Here is a 25,922-nt window from a genome sequence, read left to right as displayed (position 1 = left end):
ATGTCATTCCAGATAAAACTTGTCTGATCTATGTAATAGCTGTAGGGATTTAAGGGCAAATGATACCCTAAAAACCAAGACATCTTCTTCCTCCTCACATCTTTTAAATTTGATAATGCTTTAGGGCCCTCAGGTAGCCAGCTGGTGATCATTGCCTTGAGAGGATTATTTTACTCTGTCAGGCTACCATGGATATTTTCTCAAGCTCCCAGCCTATTTTTCCTTGTTATCTTGTGATAACAACACCAGTTTTCTCATGATGATGTGCTAATTTCTTGAGGTCTCTAAAAACAACCAAAGTTTCCCTGTTATAAGGTAAACTTAGTGCAATAAAGTGAATGCATGCATGCTTCTGTAATGATCTGCTTTTTAATCATGTGTTTCCCCCTGATTCTTCAATCAATCATTTGTTTTGTTCCATTTTTGATCCAAACTGCAACATTTTTCACTGAATAATTGTGAGTGATTAAAACTTTTGTAAATTCAGTGGCTCCTGAGAACAGACCAGATGAGAACCACTGATGTAACGTAGCACATGCAGTCCATTGTTTTGTCCTATTAGCAAAAGAACTAAAATGAGTATGGATAAATGCACTTAGATCATGGTGAATATATATTCTTTATAAAACATAAATTAGGCTCCTAGTCCTCCATCATGCCATTGCCTCACTGGGTGGACTTGACTGTTCTTCAGGCTGCCTGTGAAGGACAAACACATTGATATTAAAGAGATACTGACAGTCATTGTAAAAGTCATAGCAGAAATAATATGCTTCTTAGAATAAACAAAGTGTAGAATTATAATAGAATTAACATATCAATTTTACAGTGCATTCAGAAAATATTCAGACCCCCTTCACTTTTTTCTATTCTGTTATGTTGCAGCCTGATGCCAACCTTTCAAAGCATATGGGTTTACCAGACTCCATCTCTGCTATCAGGCAAATCCATCTGGAAAAGCTCCAATTTACAACATTCATGCCAAACCTAACACTGTTTGGACCAATCAGCATCAATGGAGGAGAATGAGGCAGCAGCTATTGGCTGGGTTTAGTAGTACTTGAAGCCACTGTGATTACCTTGTAGCCTTAGCATAGCATCAGTTTTACTAGAACTGGACCAAGTTTCTGTATGAAATAAAAAATAAAAACAACACTAAGCTTTTCGTGATTTAAAAGATGTTTTCACTCTTCTGACAACCTGTGCCTGAGTTTGTGATTGTCACGGGGGAAGGGTGTTAGTTGTTGCGTGAGTGGTTGTATACAATGGCTACTAGTGGAGTGATTAGCTTGGACTTAAGGTGTTATTTTCTGACGTGTTTTTTTTTTTTTTTTGGATCCGTAATCCAAAAAAATGCACTCGGACCTTGCACACTGGGTCCAATGCATTTTTATCTGCCTTCACTGTGAAAATTCATAGAATGTGTGAAATTGTTTCGTACTAAGAGCCTGCGGCTCTGTCACTCCTTTAAACTTCTGCTGGATCCATGCATCATAGCGCTGAGACAAGTTGGAGAGATGAAAGACAGAAGAGTAACTTTTTAATTCTGTCTCTGTTATAACCTGTGAGTAGGCTACAAACGTCTGCCTTTATCTGTAATATTTCCATATCTGATATCCACATAATACTCTGGCAAACGAGGGTGTCTAGAGTGAGGTTTTGGTGTGAGAGAGGGAGAGAGAGAGGGAGGGGTTGGGCAGAGGTAAGCAAGCAAGAGAGAATAAAGCAACAGGTGCTGATCTGAATCATCAATCACCCACCTATCTGTTATATTTCCATAGTTGATATTTACATAATAAATGAGCAAACTTTGTTGATTAAAGTGAGGTTTAGTGCGAGGGAGAAGGGGAGAGAGAGGAGGGGTCGGGCGGGGATGAGCAAGCAAGGACGAAGCGGCGGGCACTGTTTGGAATCATCAATACCCATTGAAAAGACTTGGAGTGATGCGAAATATTGCACAAAATCAAAACTGTTCCGAAAAAAATATGACGGATGAAAATTTCAGCGTCAGTGTACAAACATGATTGGAACAACATGAGCTCGATTTTCTTTTCTTAACGTGCGAAAAATTTGGACGAAATAAACAGACCCAGTGTGCAAAGGCCTTTAGCCAGAGCAGCAGTTTTGTCAGAACTGGACATGTCTTCATTAAAACAAAGCCAGAGAGCAACACTGAAAGCTTTCTGTGACAGAAAAGATGCTTTTGCTCTCTTCCGGTCAACTTTGAAATGGGTTTGCAATTGTTAGGGATGGGGTTTGCTGGTTTATCCGATGGCTGTTGTATCTCAGTAAGATCAAGAGAAATGGTAGGAGCCTGAGCTACATTTCAAATGTTGTTGCAATAGATATGAAAGCTTATGTCAGTGGGATATACCAGTTCTTAATTTTTAATACATTTGCAAGCCCTTTCTAAAATTCTGTTTTCACTTTGTCATGTGGGTACTAAGTGTAAATTAATGGGAATAAAGTGAATTCAAACCACTGTAGCATTAGGCTGCAACATAAAATAGAAAAGTAAAGAGGGTCTGAATACTTTCTGAATGCACTGTAAATGTGCACTATTGGGTGGAGCTGCCTTGGTAAACAACATTTCAACACTAACCTTGCTTGGGTAAGTTTCTTTCCTGTGAGAAATGAACAGACAAAAAGATCACTACAGAGATCTGTTGTAACAGAAATTGTTTGCATCACTTCTACTTCGAAATGGAGAAATACTGACTCTTTCTGTGTTTCATCCAGCACAAACAGATGCAGCAGAGGGCCGAGAAGCCTCCACACCCAGCCACAGCAAACAGAGCCTGTTTGTAGCCTGAAAGAATCAATCATTTTATCCTCAGTCAGACTGTATTTGAAGATCTCTTCTCAGCATTTTTACGTTAGTCTAATGCCATTACTTGCACAAGTAGGTCTTGGGCCGCTCCAGACCCCGCTGACCCCACAGGTGACAGCAGGTTGTCCTATCATTTGAAAGCCAAGCTGGCATTTGAATCGACAGGTTGAGTTGACGGTCAGGTTTCCTCCGGTGCAGCTCAGGTAGCCATTATCAGGCTGAGACAGACGGGGGCACTCCACAGCTAGGGGCACAAAAGGTTAAAGTTTAACCATGAATGCAGTTATGTAATGTCTTCAGTAAAGAAAAATAGATTTTACCAAGCGCATACATGCTGATGCAAGTATGTGATTAATGTTTTTAATTTGATCCTCTGCCTGGCCTCAGGAAACAGAGGAAGCAGATGCAGTGCTTGTGTTGGCCGTGTTAAAAATACAGATAAAATAGTTGTTATGTTCTGCAGAAGTCAGTGTGAGTTAGTGAGCTTTGCAGATGATATTCTGGGGAAAGAGATGCTCAAAAGCCTTCACAGAAGATAAAGCTAAAAAAGTTTAACTGCCTCTAAGCAGTTTAAAAAAATGGGACTCCATTTTTAATACATTTATATGGAGTGGAAGAAAACTGAGATTAAAAATGAAATTCCTCAAACTACCAAAAGAGATGGGTGGACTAGCTTTACCAGATCTGCACACTCATTATCAAGCTGCACAAGTGAGAAATGTGTTGGTGTGGATGCAAGAGAACCCCCGTATTGAATAGACAGAGTTAGAACAAAACTGTGTAAATATGCCGATAACTGCTCTGCCCCTCATCAAATATAAAAAGTTGTTCATTAAAAATCTAAACAATCGATGGATAGGTGTCACTCTCAGGGTCTGGAGGGAAGTCTGTCAGGATCACAAGATAAATGATGACTTAATCTTCTTAAAAGAAATAAGTTATGATTCAGACTTCCCTCCAAACAAAGTGGAACAGATGTTTGCAAAGGTGGCTTCTAAAGGTCTGTGTAAATACGGACAATTGTTTGGAGAAAAAGAAATGAAATTATTTGAACAGTTATCATTTGAATTTGGTATACCCAACTCTCATCTGTTTAGATATTTTCAAGTGAGAAGTTTTATGTTTGATGTGTTTAAAATGAGATCGATCTATTGAAGAAATAAATCCCCTGGCAAAGTATATGCTCAAGATATATGACTGTGGACTAGAGAAAAAAGTTTGAACTAATATGGTTAAAATAATTAAATCCAATAACACCCAAGACAAGCAACTCTGTGTCAAAATTAAGAATAGATGGGAAAATGAACTTTTGTGCAATATATCTCCAGCTGACAAGGAAAAATGTGTAAGAACATACATACGTATACATACATACATACATGTAAAGTTATTAGGGAACTTTGGGATAACTACCTTTGGGAAATTTCAAACATTTTGTGTATCTCTCTGAATTATAACCCACATGTTCTCCTTCTAGGAAAGTTACCAGAAGAGATAAAGGAGATTGATTCTCACTTGTTTTTAGTTTTAAGAGCAGCAATAATGAAACAAATTACAAGGCATTGGTTGAAAAATGACAGTTTAGCAAAAGCAAAATGGAAGGACCTTGTAAATGAAATCTGTGAAATGGAAAAAATTATAATGAAAATCAGAAATCAGCTCTCTGTTTTTGAAAAAAGATGTGAGAAATGGGAGAGACACACAATGAGCAATACTGCAGACGATTCACCGGTTAAAAGTGATAAATAGGAATGCAGTGCTGCATGTTTTTATTTCTTTAAATTTCATTAAATGTTCTATTTTTTCTGTATTTTTAATCCTTTTGTTTCTCTTCTCCTTCAATACTTGATGTAAACATGAATCCTGTTGTTTGGCTACTTGCAAGCATGTATCTACTCGCTGCATTAAGCACATGAATTAAGCTCCTTGGATGTCACTCATACTAATTATAATAATGATAATAAATCCCCATATTTAGAAGTGTAAGAAGTCAATCAAAGAATGTACTACTTGACTTCAATGCAATCTGCTATTTTATCAAAACTTAGTTACTATTATTAATATTATTATTTTTATTTTACTTTTATTTCATTATTATATGTATGTTTATATAGATATATATATATAAACTTAAAACAAAAAGTAAGGCAGTTTGTGTTTGGTACATTATTTCTTTGTTGTAACAGTGCTTCTTGGCAATAAATCTTACACTGTTGGAAAGCCTGTTTATTACCCTTTTAAATGATGCCACATTTGTAAGTATCATTCATTTGTGGGATGAGCAGCAGAGCTGAGTATGTGGGTTGCGCCCACGAAAAATGTGCCAAATCTTCTTTGCCAATGCCAAACAGCTGATTCTGCCATTGACTCTTGTTTGGTGTTTGGTGGATTGGATGATTGAAGTTTGAGGAAACAAGACATATTGGCAATTTAACAATTTATTCATTTAACAAACAGGAGCCTCAATAGAGTGTGGAAGAACCACACACAGCCACAACAGCCTGGCTCCTCCTCCTCATGCTGGTCACCAGCCTGGTCACACACTGCACACACACAGCACACCACAGGTGTTCAGTGGGGTTAAGGTCAGGACTGCTGGCAGGCCATTCCAACCTCTCCACTCCCAAATTCTGGAGGTAGTCTTTGATAAACCCCACTCTGTAGGGGCGAGTGTTGTCATCTTGGAGGACAGAGTTCTTGCTGACAGGGTGAAAAAAAAGTATTCTTGGGGTGTTGTCTTCTTGGGACACCCACTTCGCGGCCTGTCTCTGACATTCCCCGTTATACGGAACTTGGCCTTCAGTTTGGAGATGGTACTAGGGCTCACTCCAAACAATGCTGCAACTTGGCTTTGCGGAACACCAGCTTGAAGTTGCCCAACCGACGGGCCCTATCCAGATCAGTCAAACGTGGCATGCGTATTCTTGAAGCAGACATCTACTGACCACTGTAGCAGGGCCCATGCTCACAGGTGAGGGTACCAGAAGCTCAAAACAAGAGTCAGTAGCAACAGCAAAATAAGCTGTTTGGCATTGGCAGAGAAGATTTGGCACATTTTTCATGGGTGCAACCCACATACTCAGCTCTGCTGCTCATCCCACAAATGCATGATCCTTACAAATGTGGCACCATTTAAAAGGGTAATAAACAGGCTTTCCAACAGTGTAAGATTTATTGCCTAGAAGCATTGTTACAACAAAGAAAGAATGTACCAAACACAAATTGCCTTACTTTTTGTTTTAAGTTTATATATGTGTGTGTATGTGTACGTATATATTCTCTTCCCTTCATTGGTTGTGGCATTTTGCTTTCCTCATCTGTCTTGTTTGTTTTTTCTTCGTGTGACTAACTGTCAAGATACTTTGTAATATGTCATAATCTTAAAAATTGCAAATAATAATATAAAAATAATAAAACTGTTTAATTGAACTGCTTTGTTGTAGGTAAAATCATAAATGTAAGTAATCTTATACATGATCTTTTTTTGGGGGGTTTGGCTGCAGACTTTTGATCTCTGATGGCCACCCAGACTGTTCATCTGAGACGTCGTCTGTTTTAGAATGGAAATACATGCTAAAACTTTCTAAATAAAGTCGAATTAATCATCCGTTAAGAGTTAAGGTTGGGGTTAGGATACCTGAGCTGCAAAACATGTCTACAAAACATTTAATAAAGCAAAGTAAACAGTCTGCTTACAGGAAAGAAGCTTGTCCTCCATTGCAAAATTCTAACGCAGCAAGTGTAGCTTACGAAGCTCCATTAGCTGCATAAGCTACGTATATAACTTAGCTATGTATCTAACAAATCTTGAGCTAAGCTCACAAAGCAGCTACGAGCTGTTATTTTTAGCTATGTTTGCTAAAGCTCACATTGCTAAAGCTAACTTAGCTACATTGGCTTATGTTGTAATGTTTATTACCCAGCTAGCATAGCTAAGTTAGCTTTAGCTAAAGATCAAGCTAAATCAATCCAGAGTTCATGTAACTACTTAAAACATGTCTACACATAATTTAATCTTGGATTAGGCCTTTGATGTTTTTCTTGTTTTATTTATGAAACGTTGCTTCATCTGCAGTGTTTTGTGATTTTGTGATTTTGTTTATAAATAAAGGTGATTAAAAAAAACCCCTAAAACTGGAAATATGTTGTACCAGCAAATTATGGCCCTTCCATACAGTTTGCAGCCAGACTGTCTTGTCTTTTTGTATCCACTACTAAAAAACAAGCAAAAGTGAATATCCTGAGGCACATGGGGCCATATTTTAAATGAATCCACATTTTTGACAACACATTAACTTCAGTTACACAACAGCTAATGCTAGCACCCATTTGCCCTATCCAGAACCACATGGCTTGATTACTCAGTTCATCCAATGCAAATGCACTGCCCCAAGCACTGCCATCACTGGGTAATTCATGAATTATCAGAGGTCAACAGGTAATACTAAACCTATGGGAATAGTACTGACAGACTAGAAACCATCTCCATCTCTACAAAACACATATCTATTAACACTTGTGAAATGATACTTTGGATTCAACAACAATGAGATTCTTTCTCTTTTAGCTTGTAAACACACAGTGTGGTTGCCCAAGATCCACTGTTTGATAAAGTAACAAGCTTTGGCTTTATTCTAAATATTTCAACTTTATGCTCAATATTGTCACTTCAATCTTGAAACTGTAACCTATTTAAAATTTAAAAATTAAATAAAAAAAATTCAACTTTTTTCTCAACCTTTTGACTTTTTTCTCTCGTCATTTCAACTTTAATCTTGAAGTGCACAGCATTTCCTTCACCGCTGGCCCTGATCCCCCCTGGTATAGAAATATTTGAAGACAGCAACAGCCAATGTTGTAACTAAACCCCTTTGCAGATAATACAACTGTTATCTAGAACAGTGTTTCCCAACATTTTTTCCTCGGAGCCCCCCTATATGAACCTAAGAAAAGTGCAGCCTCCCCAGGATAAAAAAAAAGAGAAGAAAAAGTGACACGCTGCCACTGAAACTCAATTTTAATTTTTTCACTGACAAAACCCTAAAAAGACCTATGCATGCTTTTCTCGCTTTTCTTATCTAAAGACTTTTGTATAAGCGACTTAATAACTGCTTTATCATGGTTCTAGTCAATATTTGCAAATCTAATTTTGGCAGCCTCAGAGCAGACAAAGTCTCGTGCTCCCCTTAAGATCTTTGCCCCCCCCCACAGACCCCAGGTTGGGAACCAATGATCTAGAAAGTGGCTGAGTGTGAAGTTACGGGACTACGGGAGCCCTAAATGGACATGCATCCACACACAACTCTATTGATCTGTGATTTTGAGTATTTTTTCCTCTTTGAGTTCTATTTACCTTACAAATGCTGGTTTTCATGTGACATTGACTTAATTTCAGTCTTTCCTCAGATCTTGGCTTATCTCTTGTTATCTCATCCAGCATTTTCATCTCAATTGATAAATACTTTCTCATTATTTTGAGAAAAAGAAAATGGATATTACTTATCACCACAGAAAATTAGAGTGAATTAAAGGTATGAATGTAAATTCAGTGATGGCTTCCACATCCAACTGCTAATGTTCACTCTAACCACAAAATGGAATAATTGCTGAAAGAAAGCGGTCTCCTCACCTGTCTGGCACCTGTCCCCTTTAAAGCCCTCCTCACAGATGCAGGTTGTGTTGTTTATGGTTTCCTTGCATATCCCTCTGTCACACGATATCTCATTGCACTGGGCTGGAAACAAAACAAAACAACAACAAAAAAAAAACAATCCTTAAACAACCTCTACCAGTGTTTTGAATCTGTAACAATCTGCACAGCTGATATTTTCACACACCTTTAAAGCAAGCAACCATTTTCTTATTGGAACACTTCTCATCGTTCCACTTCCCTCTGTTTACTCCCTGGTTCACGTAGATTTCAACACAAAACTCAGTGCTGTGGTTGTTGTTGGGTTCATTTGCCGCCCATGAACCATTGCCGATCCAGGTGCTGTTATCCCCAATCCAGACCCAGTTTTCATTTTTGTGTTTCTTGGTGATTCCTATCCAGTAATATGGGCTCTTTGTTCTGTTTGGCAGAACTGAGACTAGATAGTCGTTCTCTTCCTGGTTTTGGATAATCACCATATCTGTGTGCTCAGTCTGACACCACTGTCGAGCCTGGGTCCAGTTCATGGTCTTTTTGGAATAATGATATGTCCAATTAAAAGTAGTCTCAGCTAAGAGGCTACCTAATTTATGACATGACAAAAAAAACAAAACAAAAAAAAAAAAACATGAATAACTGTGATAACTGAGGTGATGCTATCAATATTACATGATATACTGGAGTTAATACTCACCAAGAAGGAGGATAAATGTTGACTTCATACTTTGCACCTGTTTCTGTCCAAAGAAAAAATAATTAGAACACCAAATGTTGCAAATTTAATGAAAATATGTGGCAAAGAAGCTGCTTGCTTACCAAAAGTTGATATTGGAGATGAATATCATGAAGAAATCCTTGTATTTTTGTTACATAGATGTTAAAATTTTCATTCTACATTACTCCAGTGAGGTTAGAAATAGTTTGCTGCAGGCAGGAACTGGTGTTTGGCTTTTATATTTTCTCTGGCTTTTCACTTCTACATTATAATAATACCTGGATGTTTATGGTACTGGGTGAAAGCAGGTGATGAATGATGAATTAAAGACCGAGTTCATGACTTGCTATATGAGACTTTGGGAAATACAGCCTTTTCTGGGAAAGTTGTTGCTGATTCAGCTGCCCTGCATGAAAAAAAATGTATACACGAATAAAAAAATGAATTCTTTAAATTACAGTAATTCAGCAGAGTGGTAGCCATTAAACCAAAAATAAATCATTTATCAGTTATGTAAGATGCCGAAAGTAGATATATTTTCAAAAAATGTTGCTGTTACCATAAGCATGATTCTGTTTCCCTATTCATTTTTAACACTGGTTCCAATTTCCTGCTTTGTTTTTAGTTTTTTTTTTTTTTTTTTACAAATTTCATGGAGTCAAAGAGGTGTCACTTCTGCCTTTATGCTGATGAATGAGGTCAGCTCCATCTCTATTTCTACTAAAAAGCTGATGCAGAAGATCTGGGTTTTGTAAAACAAACAAAGGTGATGAACTGTTAAAGCAATCTTCTGTGACAGTATAACCCTTACTTCCTTACATGCCTGTCAGTGTTATATAACCACTCGTCTCCATCCTGGTCATTGTATGGAGGTCATATAAACAGTCCAGAGGTGAGTGTTACACTTCTCCTTAGACCCCTGAGAAAAAACACAATGTCCTGTTTAGTCAGCATGAATCTCTGAAAAATGTATGGGAACAATCTGGTGTTGTTTGAGGAGTTTAAGTCCGAACGCTTGGATAACTTTTAGTGTAATGGCTGACAGGATCCATGACTTACACATGCTTTACATCACATTTAGACCATTGTAATGTCATTTTAAATTTTAAGGTAGTGACACAGCTCAAAAAAGCAGGTAAAGGTCTGTGTTTGCTATCATGTAGCATTCCCTCTTCCTATAACTACAATCTGTAAACATCTGGGAAATGAAGGGACCATTGCAGGAGTTTTGGGAAAGAAATGTTGTCCCATTATGGTCTGATGTAAGATTCTAGCTGTTCAGCATTACTGGGTCTTCCTTGTTGGATTTTTTCCTGCAACTGTTTTCTATTGGTGAAAGGTCTGGACTGCAGGCCAGTTCAGCACTCTGACTCTTCTATGCTGTTGTGATGGATGCAGTCTGTGGTTTTGCCTTGCAAGGCATTTCCCGAAAGAGACATTGTCTAGAAGGGAGCATAAGTTGCTCTATATACTTTTCAGCATTGATAGTGCCATTCCAGATGTGTAAGCTGCCCACGCTGTAGACACTAAAACAACCCCATATCATCAGATATGCAAGCTTTTGAACTGTGCGCTGATAACAAGCTGGATGATCCCTCTCCTCTTTAGTCTGCAGGGCACAGCGTGTGTGGTTTTCAAAATGAATTTCAAATTTTGATTCATCTGACCACAGAACAATTTTCCATTTTGCTTCAGTGCATTTTAGATTAGCTTTGGCCCAGGGAAATTGGTAGCATTTCTGTATGGTGTTCAAATTTGGCTTCTTCTTTAAATGATACAGCTCTATCTTGCATGTGTGGATGGCACAGTGTACTGTGTTGACAGACAGTGATTACTGGAAGTGTTCCTGAGCTCATGCAATGATATCCAGTACAGAATCATACCTGTTTTAATGCAGTGCTGCCTGGAGGCCAAAAGATCACAATCATCCAAGACTGACCTTGGTCTTATCTTTTGCACACAGAGATTACTTCAGATTCTCTGAAACTTTTGTTGACACTATGTATTGGTGGAATATCCAACTGTATGTTGAGGATCATTTTTTCTAAAATTGTGGAACAATTTTAGACAGTGTTTTTGCAGATTGGGGAACCTCTGCCCAGCTTAACTTCTGAGGGACCCTGCCCTCTGAAATGCCAGTCATGTAACTGACCTGTTGCCAGTAAATATAATTAGATGCATGCTCCTCCAGCTGTTTTTCATCATAATTACTTACTTTTCCAGCCTTTTGTTCCCTCAGTCTTACTTTTCTGAAATATGTTACTACAATCAAATTCAAAATGAGCTAGGTTTTATTTTTTTTTATGAAAAAGTAAAATGTCTCAGTTTCTGATATCTTGTTATTGTTCTACTATGAATAAAATATGGGTTTATGAGGTTTGCAATTCATAGAATTCTGTTTTTATTTACTTCTGCACAATGTCCCAACTTTTTTTGGAATTAGGGTTGCAAACTTACTTACATTGGAGTTTCTGCTGTTATTTTGGCCTTGCACAAGCCATATCTGCACATCTCTCCATTCCCCCCCTGCCCTGATTTTTCCCAGTAAAGTTTTTTTTTATTTATTCTTTCCCAAGATTATGGCCAAGAATCACATGATTATATGAATATGATTGCAATACAGACTTTAATGTCCACTGATGCAAATCTGATGTGTGATTAGTGCTCCATAAATAAATTTGCCATGACCTGCCTGGAAGTATTTTTGTTGATTTTCTTGGTCTTGATGCAAATATCAATCACAGCACTGTGATATCACACAAAAAAGAAACCAACGCAAATATCAGTTTAAAGCTTTATTATGAACATAAATCAGCACCACTTTACACACAGAAATACATATGAATATAATGTTACTTGTTGAATAAATAGTACATAAATACCGGAATGAATAAAATGAATTTAGTCACATTTCTTCTGTGAAATGGTCTCTGAGCAACACATCAAGTATCTACAACAACACAGAGAGAGCCACTTTTCCAGCATGTTCATAAAACTGAATAACAATGTTTTTAATGTAAACTCCCACAGGGAGGAAATAAATGTCTGATTTACACGATAAAGCACATCTTGGTTCAACAATGTATAATGGAGAAAAACAAATGTGACAGCTTAAAAAACGTCTTTCTGTTCTTATCCTGCTGATATAGATTGGATTGTATAGATGTTGGAAATGTGGGTAATGTTGTCGTTCTAGATGAGGCTTTCGATGCTGTTTTTGTAGACCTGTGGAGGAGGCTCGATCTCAGAGTTGCTGCAAGAGAAGAAAAAGAAAGTTAAGCACTGTAATCAACCTAACACATTTTCAAAGGGAGGAATATTTGATTTAAGATAAATCAACTGCTTTACTAACCTGTTCAGCTCAAACTTGTTGGCTTTCTGCTTCAGTCGTTTCAGGATCCACATTGCCAGGGACAGACCGGATAAGACAGTTCCTCCTGCGGCCAAACCAGAGGCGATGGCAGTGATCTGAGGTGCTGGAGAAAGTTCTGAAAACATTAAAAATGTGATTATTAGTCCAAACTAAAAGAAAATTTCCCATTTGCATTCATTTGAACCTTTTCTATGCTATTTTTTGTTTTACCTTTGCAGCTGGGTTGCTCTCCTATCCAGTTGCCATGACGATCACATATCAGCAGGTCATGTCCGTCTAATGAGTAGCCTTGATTGCATGTGAAGGAGCATTGAGTGTTGTAGACTTGCTCACTGCTGGAGCAGTTGATTTGCCCGTTTTCAGGAGTTTTAAGCAATGGGCACGCCACTGCTGTGGGACAAGAAAGAATAAAGTTAGATATTTACCATTGCATTTTTTTATGTATTTGATCTTAGACATATAAAAAGATGGTAGAACAGTTTTTGCAGGTAAACTTTGCACATGTATGTACCTGTGCAGGTTGGTGGTGAGGAGCTCCACTGGCCTGAATGTGTACACTGCATGCTGGATGCACCCTGAAGCTCATGGCCTTCATCACAGTTGAATTTGCAGACCACACCAAGAGGGTGGTGGCTCAGGGCAGAAAAACGCGAAGACTGATAGGGGCTGCAGCTCATCTGGCCATTTACTGGAATCTCCGGAGCAGGACATGTTAATGCTAAAAGACAAAATAGATGTGTTTTTATGATATAGCAGAAAATTTTAGAGTAGAAGTAAAAAAAAAAAAAAAAAAACTGTATAAACATATGCTGTGCTAAAATTTGCACCTGTACCTATGCAGGTAGGTATGGCTGTGCTCCACTGTCCCTCTTCTGAACACTTGATAGTTTTTGCTCCCTGCAGTTCGTAGCCTGCTTCACAGCTGAAGCTGCAGGTGGAGTCTGGCTTCAGATCAGTCACAGACTGGCTGCACTTTGTGATCAGCTGAGCGTCTCCCTCTGGATTACTGCAAGTGATGGCTAACAGAAGAAAACATATTCAGTATGCTGGTACTGAAAGTAAAAACATCTTCTGATTGTTTAAAAGTTGTTGAATTGGACTTTAAAGCAGCCCTCACCTTCACAGCGAGGCATCCTCTCACTCCACTCTGCTGCTGATGTGCATGTCATCCTGCTCGGCCCCACCAAATAGTAGCCGGGGGCACAGCTGAAGCTGCAGGTGTTTCCGTAGCTGAACCTCATGTCTGCATCGTCTCCACAGCTGACAACTCCATTCTCTAGCTGCGTGAGTCCAGAACACCGGATAGCTGCAATTAAGAGGAAGGCATGATGTTAAAAGCAGTCTTTTTAGAGACATTTTTTCTCTTAAAGCCAAAAACATTTTAAAAAATGTACATACCAACACAATATGGCACTGAGTCGTTCCAATTTCCCAACCCTTCACATTGCAGAGTGTTGGAGGAGGAACCGGCAAGAGCATAACCTTCATTACAGGTGAACACACAGGTGGAGCTGTAGCTGTTGGGGCTCAGAGGATCAGAGCACTGCATGGATCCTCTTGGTGGAGGGGACAGCTTCTGACACTGAGCCACTGTGGAGAAAAGGAGCAGAAACACATTACAACAGGCTGTATCATTGTGATAGAAATGCTTGATTCCATTACTTTGAAACAAAGTCAAACAGTGTTATTACTCACATTCACATGTAGGAGGCTGTTCCGACCACTCCCTAGAGGCTGTGCATATCAGGGGTCTCTGTGTACTCAGCTGGTACCCTTCCTCACAGGAATACTGGCATGATGAGTTGAAAGAGAAGTCTCCATACTGGTGAGTACAGCTAACGCTGCCTTTATACGGGACGGTCACCTCAGTTTTGTTACACCTGACAGCTGCAAACAAAGAAAACAAGACAGCTTTAGATTTACAGTCTGGATTTGAAGTGATATGGGATATCATTATGGCTGTATTTCTCACCATGCTCGCACTTCTCTCCATAAAAGCCTTCATAGCAGTCACACTTGTGGCTGTTGATGGTTTCCACACACTCTCCATGGATGCAGGAGTCATTCTTGCATGCAGCTATGAACAGAATGCAACATCACTTAAACATCTATGTATGGAAGCCTAAAGTGGACACATCTATAACTTGACTTTACTCTGTGATAACAAACAATGTCATTTGCTTTCTCAAGATTTTCACTTATTTTTGGGTTATTTTTGACTGAAAGTTAGTTAATTTCACATGGATCTCAAGAAAATGACTGAAATTGACCCATCATATGAAAACATACATTGTTAAATAACTGTAGATTTTGAGAAAACAACAGAAACCTTGACTTTGTCACTGAAAATGCAGCAAAATAAGATCTATGGATGCATATAAATTTATACTAAGCCTAAGAGGCTAAATTTACCACTTTATGCCTTCAAATTGGTAACATTTACTCACCAGTGTAACAGAGAGCTGTTTTTTGTCTTATACACCTCTCATCGTTCCACTTTCCTGGCTCTTTATCTCTTTTAATGTACATCTCCACACAATCCTCATTCCTCCCTGGGATCTTCCCATTCTTTCCATTATTAGGCTCCCCTTCTGCCCAGTTGCTTGCCTCTTCTGTCAGAGCCTTGTTGGTCCCGACCCACGTCCACACGTTATTGAGCTTGCGGATCCCGATCCAGTAGTAGGTGTTTTTCTTGGGCAGCGTCCTTTTGAGGTATTCGATCTCCTCCTGATTCTGGATGGCCACCATGTCTGTGTAGTGAGTCTGGCACCATATCCGAGCTTTCTGCCAGGTCATGGTTTTGTTTGAGTAGACGTAGGACCAGCAGTCCACACTAGACCACATGCACAGCACTAAGGAGGACAAAGATGTTAGGGTTAAGAGGATGGATTTTAAAGAAGTTAAAAAAAGGTGTTTGCAGATGATTTACATACTTGAGAAAAGAAAGGTCAAGCTGATCCATGAGCTCTTGGAGCCACAAGTCTGAAGTCCAAAGCAAAACGTCTGGGAAAGAAATAGAATAAAATGACACCATGAATCCATCTCTACACCCAGCAAAACAAATATGCACTAGAAGAACTGTTTTTAAATTAACTTACCATTTTCAGTCAAATATGTGACCACCTGCAGAGGACTTGATTAATCTTCAGTTTCAACACATGCAAGGATGAGTTATGTCTTCATGTGCCGAGGTCTCCTGCTTTATATCTCATCAGCCTGCTCCAGGTTTCCTGGAAACTCCAGCACAGCCAGGCATTTCACTGGAAACCCCCCGCCCCCTTGACCACTGTCTGGTCCCACAGGGCTCCTTGGGAACTTTCCCCTTTTTCTTTCATTCTTTCTTATCTTTGTTAACTTTGTTAACTGGTTTAACTTTGATCATTTTAGGAAACTTTTTTTTGCCAAAGGAAACTGAGTATAATTATATAAATTTTTGAAGAAACTTTTCTTTACCTATATATTTGGTACAACTCAAAACTGCCCTGATAGCTTTTTGAAAAAAATATTAATTTCAATTTTGCACACTTTATCTAAACTTAGCACAAAAAGTAAAGAATTTGTCTTTGGTAGATTATTTCTTTGTTGTAACAATGCTTTTTGGCAATAAGTCTTATACTGTGGGAAAGCCTATTTATTTCCCTTTTAAATGGTGCCACATTTGTAAGGAACAGACATTAGTGGGATGAGTAGCAGAGCTGAGTATGTGGGTTGCGCCTATGAAAAATTTACCAAATCTTCTCTGCCAATGCCAAACAGCTTATTCTGCTGTTGCTATTGACACATGTTTTGAGAGATCCATCTCAGTGAGCCTTCATCTGGTTGAATAAGGGTTAAATACAAATAAATAAATAATGTCAAATGTTTTAAATGAGTTTTACATGGAACTGTGCAGAGAAATAATCAGGCACTAGGTTTGGATTTCAGGCACAGTTTTAGAGTGGTTTTTATCTTACCTCACAATTTTTTCTTTCTTTTTTTTTTTGTTGTTGTTGTTTCATCATATTTAGGTACAGTGTTCCTCAGGGATCCATTCTGAGACCAATTATTTTCTCTGTATGCTTCCCCTTGGGCACATAATACAAAGTCTTGGTATTTTATTTCGTTTCTATGCTAACAACATTCAGCTGTACCTGCCTATCAAAGCCACTGATCCTGGGAAGTTGAGTGCTTTATCAACTATATTGCTGAAATTAAAAACTGGAATGCCAGAACATTTCCCACAGCTGAACGCCACAAAAACAGAGGTCCTTTAATCTGGTCTTGCATTTTGGAATGGCAAGAATTCTCTGCATCTGATTTGTCAGCAATTGAAATTTTGAGCAGCATACCACAAAACTTGTACAGCAGTGTTTTAATCACCTCAGAAATATTTTGAAGACTCAATTGTTTTCAACTTTTTAGGCCACAGAGACAATTATACAACTTTACTTTTATTTTATCATGTTTGAATTATTGCAACTGCCTTTTTACTAATCTTAAACAAAAATCCTTGGACAGGCTACAGAGGGGGCAGGACTTTGAAGAAAACATGAAGAAAGAAAGTCTTAGATACAAAACAGACATCTTAGATTGTGTGACTGTTTCTAAGTTTTTTATTCATGAAATGGGTTGTAGGCTAGTTTTCTGCTTTTGTTTGGTATGTTTAGTTTAATCACACATTTTAAACTCCTCAACCTAAAAACAAGGTCTTGTCCAACTGAGTGGCTTCTTACTTTTTGTGATCCTTTGAGCAGACAACTAAGAAACCCTCTGTGCTTTTTCTGAGGTTGTGGTCAGGTTCACCATTCATGTTTTCTGGCAGATGTAGTCCTGAGCAAAGTGACTGATGCATGAAGAGTGATAGATTTACATTATATGTCACCATCATATCTGAGTTTTTATTGGCCCAAAGTTGACTTATATGGGAGTCATTGGTTTAGTATGGCTGTTTCATGGCACTGTGATCCTGATATGTATTTATTTGCTTTAATTGACATGGCATTACCTTAATGTTTTATTTTGAATTATTTCGCAGACCCCCAAACTGTGGCTCGCAGACCGCAGGAATCCCCGGACCCCAGTTTACAACCCCTGCTTTATGGTATCAAATCAGGCTCTTTTTTCTCATTGTCTAGTGTCAAAATGTTCCAAGAATGCTAGAATACGTACTATCATCAGCATTTTTTTCTGTCCTGTAACATTTTAAAGTACAATCAGCACAAAAAGAATATGTAACTGTGTCATTATTCCTTAAATGTGAGGAATTTACAACAGATAGGGTCTTAAAATGCATAAAGAGAGTCTAGATCACTCAATGTGTGGCACTTGATCCACATGTGGCTCTTTTGTGGCTCTTTTATGTCTTCATTTGAAATATTTTCCGCCCAGAAAACCTTGAAAAAGGTCAGCTTTGACCTAAAAAATTATCCATTGCAAGCTAAATTCATCAGTTTGTTTCCCACTTGTGTGCAGCTGGCTTTAATTGTCAACCTTTACTTTTTGTCTGTATATTTCCATTGCCCTTATTTGCAATTTTGTTCCTCTTTTTCATTTTTTGCCAATGTTAATCCATTTTTTTTTTGCTTTTTAAGCAAATTTTTCCACTTCTTTTTGACACTTTTCACCCATTCCTCTTTTATCCTGTTTTTGCTATTTGCAAGTTTTCCCCTTTTTTGCCATTCTTTGCTACTTCTTGCCCATTTAAGCTGCCTTTTGACATTACATTCATTGACACTCATTTTTTTGGGCCAAATGTTTACCACTTTTTGACCATTTTTGCCACTTGTAACGCATTTTCTTCCCATTTTTTTTTTTTTTTTTTTGCTATTTTTTACCCCATTTTTACAATTTATGCCTATTTTGCCTCTTTTCACCAATTTTTGCCACTTCTTTGCTGCTTTTTTACATAAATACATTGTACCACAAAATTACAGCACTTCATTCAGAGGCTGACTTTACCATTAGGCAAAGGCAGACAAGTGCCTGAGGCCCCGAACTTCTAAGGGCCCCTGAACACATGAGTCACTTATCCCTTTCTCCTGCAACAGCCTGTATTCTGGTCATCTAAAATTTTAAGGTGTAAACACACCCATTAAAAGCCCAAAGTATAAAGTAAACTTGGTCATGTTATAGTGGCACTGAAGCTTTAAATATTAAAAGTAAATATTTGAGTGGATTCTGATTTTTTTTTTAAGTTTTTCATTTGTATTTGTATTTGTCTCCAAAAAGACATTCTGAAATCTGCCTGGACATTTCTGTACAAAAACATTGATAAATAATAATTTCTGGTTGTATTCAACATCAAGTTACAAGTCTGTTAAAAATGAATTTAAAAGGGGGAGGAAAATGGATGTTGAGGGCCCCATGTCTGTGTTCAATGCTTCCATTCCGACAGTTTGCGACAGACGCCGTCTGAGATCTCTGGTCTGCAGTCGTACTGGATTTTCTGGATAAACCATTTTAAGACATTGAAAGCACAACTTTCTTACAAAATTCGGCACAAGTTGAAAGTTCTTCACTAGTCTTTAAAGATGCTAATTTTTATTCAAAACGCTAAATTTATAAATAAATTTTTAAGTGAAACGTTTTGGAATAGCTTAACCAACTATGACAAGCCGTTCAAGTAAACAGGTGACTTATAATGGTTAAATTCTATTAATTATGAGGTTGTAATGCCCATGGGGACATGGAGACATTCTGCTTTTAGCTAAATACTCAGTTTCACTGATAATCTACTCTTCTTAAAGTTGCTGATCAAGCACTTTTAATTGTACTGCACTGTTTAACATAGTTGCAAGTAAACTAGATAATTGCTTATCTAACGATGTGCTCATTTATAAAAAAAAATGCACTACTGTGGCTACATTTTGACAAATGATCAAAGAAGTAGCATAGACAAAATAAATAATATGATGTGAAAGTTATACATTTCCTGAGGAAGGCACAGAAGCACTCTGATGGACATCTACAGTGAAAGACGATGCAGGAGGAAATTACAGTCGTACAAGCTGATAAGGCAAAGTGTCTGACTAATATTTAGATACTCTCCCCCTCTTCCTTTCATTTGGATTCAAGTTATTTTTGTGCTAATAAAAGCTAAGAGTGTTATTGCTGGCAGCAGTAATGAGGCTGCTGTGTCAGTAAATTCATCTGTGAGTCAGAGTAACAGACATACAAAATGTACAGACAGTCTTAAGCTGTCACATGATTTTTACTATTCACATAAATGAATTGACATATCCTGTCAAGGGATATGCCCATCAAAAGAAGAAAGCAGTAAAGTAAAACAATGTAGCTTCATTTAACAAACACTTCACTGGTATGTATGATGAGCGCTCAGGGACGGGAAGTGCAGAGGCAGAGGCGCCTGCTGGCTGCCTGTGTTTCCAGAAGTGACAGTTCACATCCTTCCTCTTTGACCCACTGCACTGGACAGTAGCCACGGTTGCTTGACACTTCTTAACCTCCACCCCTTCCTTAAGAAAAATTATATGAACTTCTCAATTGACTTGAATATAAAACAAGACCCAGGGGGAAAACAGGTTAAACTTTGTTAAGAGAGAATATTAAACAAGTGCACAGTTAATTCTATAGAAGTTTTATTTTTGGCCTAACATCACAGATTTTTGAAGTTCATTATGCATTAAAAAGTAGGTCAGTTTAATGGGACTTCTAATTACTCTAAGGATTCAATGAAAAAAATAGGTTTATTTTCATTTTAGAGCATACCAGTACATGACTGGTATTGGTTTGTAGAGGAAGTTATATGAAATATGACAATAATTAACAATGCAGAGTGAAAAAGTTCTGTGTAAAAAAGGCTTTAACATAAATGAAACTTTACAAGTGTGTGTCAAAACGGAGTAGGATCTGAGTGAGAGTAGGATATTAACCAAGTGACCTCAGATACACTTTCTAGATTTAACAAGTGCAGGATTACAAAAAGCAAGAGGTAGCAGCAAACATAATAAAGGATAAGCATTAAACTCAATAGTTCATAGCCTATAAATCTAATAGACCACTACAATGAAATGCTTACAACTGCAATTAAAGGCAATTTTGTTTGTCTAACAGGGTATTTCAGGACAGTAGGAAGACATTGACATGATCCATCAACATATTTTTAAAAAATGTGTCCTCTTACTTTGCCATTTGGCCTGAAAAAACAGGAATCTCCATCTCAGGATAAAGTAAATGCAAGCAGTCTTGGGTACTTTTTCTCTCTCATCCAGCAGCCAAAAGTTCAAACACTTGAGAGAAAAACATCCATCCTGCTGTCTTCTTGAAGATTCCCTTATTTTAACCTAGATTCCAACTTCATGAACTAAGGACTTCATGATTGACCAAAGGAGAACATGTGTTCAAGACTTCATAACTTAAAAAAGTGTCCCAGGAGCTGATTTGGGTTTAAGTTTGGAAGTTGCCTTGAATTTACTTTAAAGCAGAGATTCTCAGCCTCAGGACCAACCACCACCTCCTTAATCAGAAATTGTACCCAAATTTAAATTCTTTCAAATTTTCGGGACATTCTGGCAGCAGACAGCAGATCCAGACATCCTCCCTTGCAGACCTCTATGGTCAGATGCCACATCTGTCAAAACAGAAACACACGCTAAAACTTTCGAAATAAAATCAGATAAAAGTTAAGGGAAGAAGCAGGATAGCAAAAGTCAAAAACCTGACCTGCAAAACCCAAACAAAACATGAAATTAAGTTAACAGTCTGCTTTCAGGAAAGAAGCTTGTCCTTTATGACAACACTCTAATGTAACTGGAGCTAAAGCTAACAAAGCTAAATTAGCTATGTTGATAATGTAGCTAAGTAGGTAAATCTAAGGCGAAAGAAACTTGGTTAGCTACGTAAGAAATGTAAGCTATGTGGTTATGTAACTATGTAGCTAAATCTAAATCTAAAGCTAACAAGCTACATTAGCTAAGTGGGTAACATAGCAACTTAACTAACATAGCTAAAGTAAACGAAGCTACACTATCTACATTGGACTCTGCTGTTTGCTGGACCCACTTTAGTATTACTTGTACAAATGGTGTCTTGCTTGAGCTTTATTAGCTTTAGGTAAAGCTAACCTCTCTACATTGGCTTATGTTAACTACGTAGCTAGCAAAGCTCGCTTTATCTAAACCTAATGAAGCCAAAGCGAGCCACAGTTTGCATTCTAAAACGGTCCATACATGAATAAATCCCAGATTAGACACTGACCTTTCTGTTAAATTAGTTTATTTATATATATTTTTAATGAAATGTTGCTGGGTCCATCTATTTACAATGGTTATTTCGTGAATGTAACTGCCAGACTTTGTTTATGAATTAAGCTGAATTAAAACAAACAAACAAACAAGCAAAAAAAAAAAACCTTCTATGCCATTGTACTGGCAAGGTCGTTCCTAGTTTTCTGACAGAGGTGGCGTCTCATTGTTACGGAGGAGTATTAGGGCCACTGAAAAAAAAAATTTGAGACAAATTTTTTTTTTTCACTTGTGAGAAAAAAGTCAGACTTCTGAGATTAAAGTCAGAATTCTGGGAAAAAAGTCAGAATTCTGACTTTAATCTCAGAATTCTGACTTTAATCTCAGAAGTGGATAGTGGATAGGAAGTAGGGAATGAGTGAGTGGTTTCGGACACAGCCAGCCTGTTATAAGATTTACACAGTTCCCCCTTGCGACCACTAGGGGCCGACAGTGTGCGAGCGCCAAGTGCACTCCCATTATGTGCTCTGACTGTGTTTCATGGTTTTAGTGTACTGTCCCTTTAAGACAGTCGCTATCGTCCTGATCTAAATAAAGACATCTGTTAGCTCTCTCCATGTTGTCTCTCCTCGGCAGACCCCTGAACAGTCTAAAAGGGTCACTTGGGTCTTTCTGCAAAGCTACAGTTGCAATGGTAGACTCTCTGGCTAAGATACCGGATGTGGAGATTGATCCAGAGGGAACCTTTAAGTACATTCTGGTCAGAGTGAAAGTAAAAGATGGCGATGTGCAAAAAGACATAGTCCGAGGCACAAAAAGTGCAGAGTATCACAGTAAGTTCATACTGTAGTGTAAGGCACTGCAAAGACTGCGTCAGTGAAGCTCAAGTTCATGTGCAAAGTATTGGGCTGATTTAACGTCAGTTTAAGCTTCTTTACGTGCTGGCTGCAAACATGCACAGACTAAGCAGAAGCGAAGATTTCAAACTTAATGTACAAGTTTGTAACAGATATTAAGGGAATAGCTTCAGAGGAGACCTGAGCTAAGTTTGCAAGTGTTTTACAGAATTGCTGTACTTGTCGGTTTTTTTTTAATAATACATTGACTTAAATTCTTTACAGATCACATATTTGAGAAGGTCAACCCAGCCATGGAGGCCTTGGGGATGGAGTGTAAATGTCTTGGAGGAGGGAAGATAGAGCACAACAAGCAAGAGAAAAAACTTAGAGTTTTTGGTGAATCTACTGTAAGTTTGATTTTCAAGAATATCAAAAAAATCAAACATCCGTCAGTCTTCAAATTTGTTAAGATTAATTGAACTTTTCATCCTTTTTCAGGGATTTGGTAAAGCAGACCATTCTGTGTCAGCGGAGAAGCTGAAAAGTGCCTTCAGCGACTATGAGATCACCTGGTCTGATGACAAAAAATAGATACTACATCAACATTTTTGGTTTAAATGTCTGCCTTTATTTATTTCAGTTACTAAACAGAAACCATATGGCAATGCTTTTACCCACATGTACAACCATGATGTGATTCAAATACACCATTCTGCATTTCACTGTTTGCCTTTTCCTGATCTGTCTCTTTTTTAGATGCAGAGTTTATCATTTAAACTCACCTAAAATGTGAAAAATGTGGTATGAGCTCTGCAAACATGTCCCCCTTTAAAAATAGACAGCTTAATTACTTCTCTACTTACTACTGCTGTTTTTTCCCTTGACTTCAACAGAATTTGAGGCAAGGTGCCAAGCGTAAAGTCCTTTCAGGAAGGGGTGAGCCATTGGAAATACTAACATATCCTGACTCTGAGGGGAAAGTTTATTTTTCAAAGAAAAGCAGCAGATAAGAGAAGCTTTCACTTGTCGTCATGGCTTTATGCTTTCATTTTCATGTCATCATCCTTATTTATGGAAAAACTTGTCAAAAATGTCATCTTGCATTACAGTCAGGAACACCAATTTACAAAGAAAGTGAGATAAGTATTACAAACAGTCACTGAGAGATAAAATAGACTGAGCTGAGTCATATGCACGTTTTTATGGAAAAGGCCACATCCTTTGACTTTCTGCATCTACGTTAAAGCCCTCCAAATTTTCCAATTGTTTTTATAGAATAAAAAAGTTTTAAGCTTATTTCTGCCAATACCCATATTGTGCAGTTAATATTGTTCATCCATATATGTACATTAGACATAGCTTTGAAAAAACAGTAGTGTTGGTTTTGAGTTAGCTGTCCTCGCTCACAATGCAGTTCACAGTGAAAAATTAGGTGCCAGTCAAAGCCGAAATAAATTGTAAAGCCTTTTCAGTGGTAGAGAAGCAGATTGAAAACCAGTGATGCAAAACAAGTGTTAAATCTAAAGGGATTTTTTAAAAGTATTTTTTCATTTGTAGTCACATTTGAAAGTTGCAGCCTATGGCTCATGAAAATCAAAAATCCACTTTCTCAAAATATTTGAATATTGTGAAAAAGTCTGACTTGCAAAGGTTTCTTAAGTAGTGGTTCAAAGTTCTGTTTTCAGGTGAAACTAAATTTAGAATTTATGGAAATTAAGGTGCCAAAATCTGGAGGAAGCTCAGAGAGGCACAAAATTCAAGCTACTTGAAGTCCAGTGTTACTGGTTTCCACAGTCAGTGTTGGTTTCAGTTGCCATGTCATCTGTTGCTGCTGGTCCACTGTGTTTTATCAAGTCCGGAGTCAACGCTGTCAGCCATCCAGGAGATTTTAGAGCACTTCATGCGTCCATCTGCTGCTCTATGGAGAGCTATTTCTTTGTCAAGGAAGGCTTTGCACCTGTCCACAATGAAGCTAGAAGTACCGGAAACTGGTCTGCTGACTGTGGTATTACTGTGTTCGGCCAGCCAACGGACCTGAGCTGAACCCCGTAGAAAATCCCTGGGGAAATGTCAAGATGAGAGACACCAGATTCAACAGTACAGATGAGCTGAAGGCTGGGCTTCATAACACCCCGGCTGTGCCACATCGCATTGATGCAGTAATTTGTGTAAAAGGAACTCTAACAAATGAGTACATAAATGAGCACAATTTCATCAATGTTAAAACTGAAAAAATCCTTGAAATATTTCACTTTGTATAAGATGTATGTAGAATATATGAAAGATTCACTTTCTGAATTAAATCACAGGAAAAAAAGAACTATATCATGACATTCTAACATTTTGAGACGCCCCTGTATAGTAATTTTAAATATGTATTAATAACCCTACTGGGTTATTAATGGACAAGATGCCATGTATGTGAACTTTTCTTATATCTTCACTGCTAAGTGATATGTTTTGCAGGTTCCTAAAATACCACTGCAAAAACACAAAGGAAAGTCATCGATCAGTACCATTCCTGCCTTATTTGCCACTTTATAAAAGAACAAAGATCACTGCAAAAATGAGACACATTCCTTTGTCTACAGGGGGCACCACTACTGACATATACTAAACTCCTCCCAAGAATTTTGCCAAAATGTGCAGGTGAGACTTAAGTCTCTAGTTTTAAAGCTGATGTGTCACAAAAGTAAAGACAAAATATTATGAGATGGTGGCTGTTCAAAGTTATTTGAATTTATACTGAGTTGTCCATAAATGTCTGAACATAACCTACAGTACATGACGATCTATTCACATTCTGCCATGACACGACACAACACAGTTTTTGGCTCTCTGTATATGAAGAGATATTTGACAGGATAAATGAACAAACTGTCTGCCTAGTTGTAAATCTAGGAAAAGGTTATTGTTTAATTCAGGGGGCATCATGCTGTCTGGACCATGCACATTAAAGTGGTAAATCAGAGTTGTTATTTAACAGTTGTTGAAATATCTTAATTTGGACCACATTGTTGGTGTGACTTCTGGAATTTATTCCCAGAAAATTGCACTATTCACATAACAGGAGTCTGCATCCTCTTCCTCTGGGCTTTCCCACATGAACTCGTCTCATTCTTTAAAGGTTCATTTTGTGTGACAGAAGCAGAGTCCATTCCTGCCATACGTTTCACACCCATGACTCACGCAGTATCTGCCAAGAAAACATTAAAAGGAAGAGTGACGGGTAACTGTACAGTCCACATGAACAGAATTAGCAACTATGATTACACTGGAGAGAGCTCGATTCACCTTGACCTCCATCAGTAGACACATGCACACTAACAATGT

The 25,922-nt window shown here is 38.0% G+C and overlaps 3 protein-coding genes and 1 long non-coding RNA gene across 5 annotated transcripts; 1 reads left to right on the top strand and 3 right to left on the bottom strand.

Moving 5' to 3' along the window:
* Positions 1 to 594: 594 nt before the first annotated feature.
* LOC121512838 lies at positions 595 to 2,812 on the bottom strand. Its single transcript, XR_005992142.1, has 3 exons — positions 2,720 to 2,812; positions 2,603 to 2,624; positions 595 to 699 (listed from the first exon to the last, which is right to left on the bottom strand). It is a non-coding gene; the product is annotated as an uncharacterized LOC121512838 (long non-coding RNA).
* A 59-nt stretch (positions 2,813 to 2,871) lies between these two features.
* Positions 2,872 to 9,007, bottom strand: LOC121512244 (L-selectin-like). The gene is made up of 3 exons (XM_041791413.1): positions 8,668 to 9,007; positions 8,460 to 8,564; positions 2,872 to 3,074 (listed from the first exon to the last, which is right to left on the bottom strand). Exons 1-3 carry the CDS (start codon positions 9,005 to 9,007, stop codon positions 2,872 to 2,874), a joined length of 648 nt encoding a protein of 215 aa, XP_041647347.1.
* A 2,970-nt stretch (positions 9,008 to 11,977) lies between these two features.
* sele (selectin E) lies at positions 11,978 to 15,785 on the bottom strand. Of its 2 annotated transcripts, none has more exons than XM_041790698.1 (12): positions 15,667 to 15,785; positions 15,502 to 15,571; positions 15,016 to 15,420; positions 14,541 to 14,645; positions 14,264 to 14,455; positions 13,967 to 14,158; positions 13,686 to 13,874; positions 13,402 to 13,587; positions 13,080 to 13,286; positions 12,779 to 12,958; positions 12,548 to 12,683; positions 11,978 to 12,448 (listed from the first exon to the last, which is right to left on the bottom strand). In XM_041790698.1, exons 1-12 carry the CDS (start codon positions 15,667 to 15,669, stop codon positions 12,388 to 12,390), a joined length of 1,926 nt encoding a protein of 641 aa, XP_041646632.1. In that variant the 5' UTR covers positions 15,670 to 15,785; the 3' UTR covers positions 11,978 to 12,387. The 2 variants fall into 2 exon arrangements, with proteins under 2 accessions (XP_041646632.1, XP_041646633.1); XM_041790699.1 differs by having other exon boundaries at positions 12,779 to 12,955.
* A 6,552-nt stretch (positions 15,786 to 22,337) lies between these two features.
* si:dkey-51e6.1 (uncharacterized protein LOC558617 homolog) lies at positions 22,338 to 23,311 on the top strand. The gene is made up of 3 exons (XM_041791868.1): positions 22,338 to 22,583; positions 22,872 to 22,996; positions 23,088 to 23,311. Exons 1-3 carry the CDS (start codon positions 22,367 to 22,369, stop codon positions 23,178 to 23,180), a joined length of 435 nt encoding a protein of 144 aa, XP_041647802.1. The 5' UTR covers positions 22,338 to 22,366; the 3' UTR covers positions 23,181 to 23,311.
* Positions 23,312 to 25,922: the final 2,611 nt, after the last annotated feature.

The sequence above is a fragment of the Cheilinus undulatus genome, linkage group 7 (assembly GCF_018320785.1).
Source record: "Cheilinus undulatus linkage group 7, ASM1832078v1, whole genome shotgun sequence".
NCBI classification, from domain to species: Eukaryota; Metazoa; Chordata; class Actinopteri; order Labriformes; family Labridae; genus Cheilinus; species Cheilinus undulatus.
This window is presented reverse-complemented; position numbering and strand designations above follow the sequence as displayed.

What these genes read in the sequence shown, in the direction of transcription:
- LOC121512244 (XM_041791413.1), bottom strand. Translation starts at nt 9,007, where the DNA reads ATGAACTGGACCCAGGCTCGACAGTGGTGTCAGACTGAGCACACAGAT. An exon ending in AATGGTTGCTTGCTTTAAAG is followed by an intron (nt 8,565 to 8,667) that starts GTGTGTGAAAAT and finishes TTTTGTTTCCAG; the next exon opens with CCCAGTGCAATGAGATATCG. An exon ending in AGGGGACAGGTGCCAGACAG is followed by an intron (nt 3,075 to 8,459) that starts GTGAGGAGACCG and finishes TTGTGCCCCTAG; the next exon opens with CTGTGGAGTGCCCCCGTCTG.
- sele (XM_041790698.1), bottom strand. An exon ending in GAGGATGCCTCGCTGTGAAG is followed by an intron (nt 13,588 to 13,685) that starts GTGAGGGCTGCT and finishes TTCTTCTGTTAG; the next exon opens with CCATCACTTGCAGTAATCCA. An exon ending in AGCCATACCTACCTGCATAG is followed by an intron (nt 13,287 to 13,401) that starts GTACAGGTGCAA and finishes TTTGTCTTTTAG; the next exon opens with CATTAACATGTCCTGCTCCG.
- si:dkey-51e6.1 (XM_041791868.1), top strand. Translation starts at nt 22,367, where the DNA reads ATGTTGTCTCTCCTCGGCAGACCCCTGAACAGTCTAAAAGGGTCACTT. An exon ending in AAAAAGTGCAGAGTATCACA is followed by an intron (nt 22,584 to 22,871) that starts GTAAGTTCATAC and finishes AATTCTTTACAG; the next exon opens with ATCACATATTTGAGAAGGTC. An exon ending in GAGTTTTTGGTGAATCTACT is followed by an intron (nt 22,997 to 23,087) that starts GTAAGTTTGATT and finishes ATCCTTTTTCAG; the next exon opens with GGATTTGGTAAAGCAGACCA.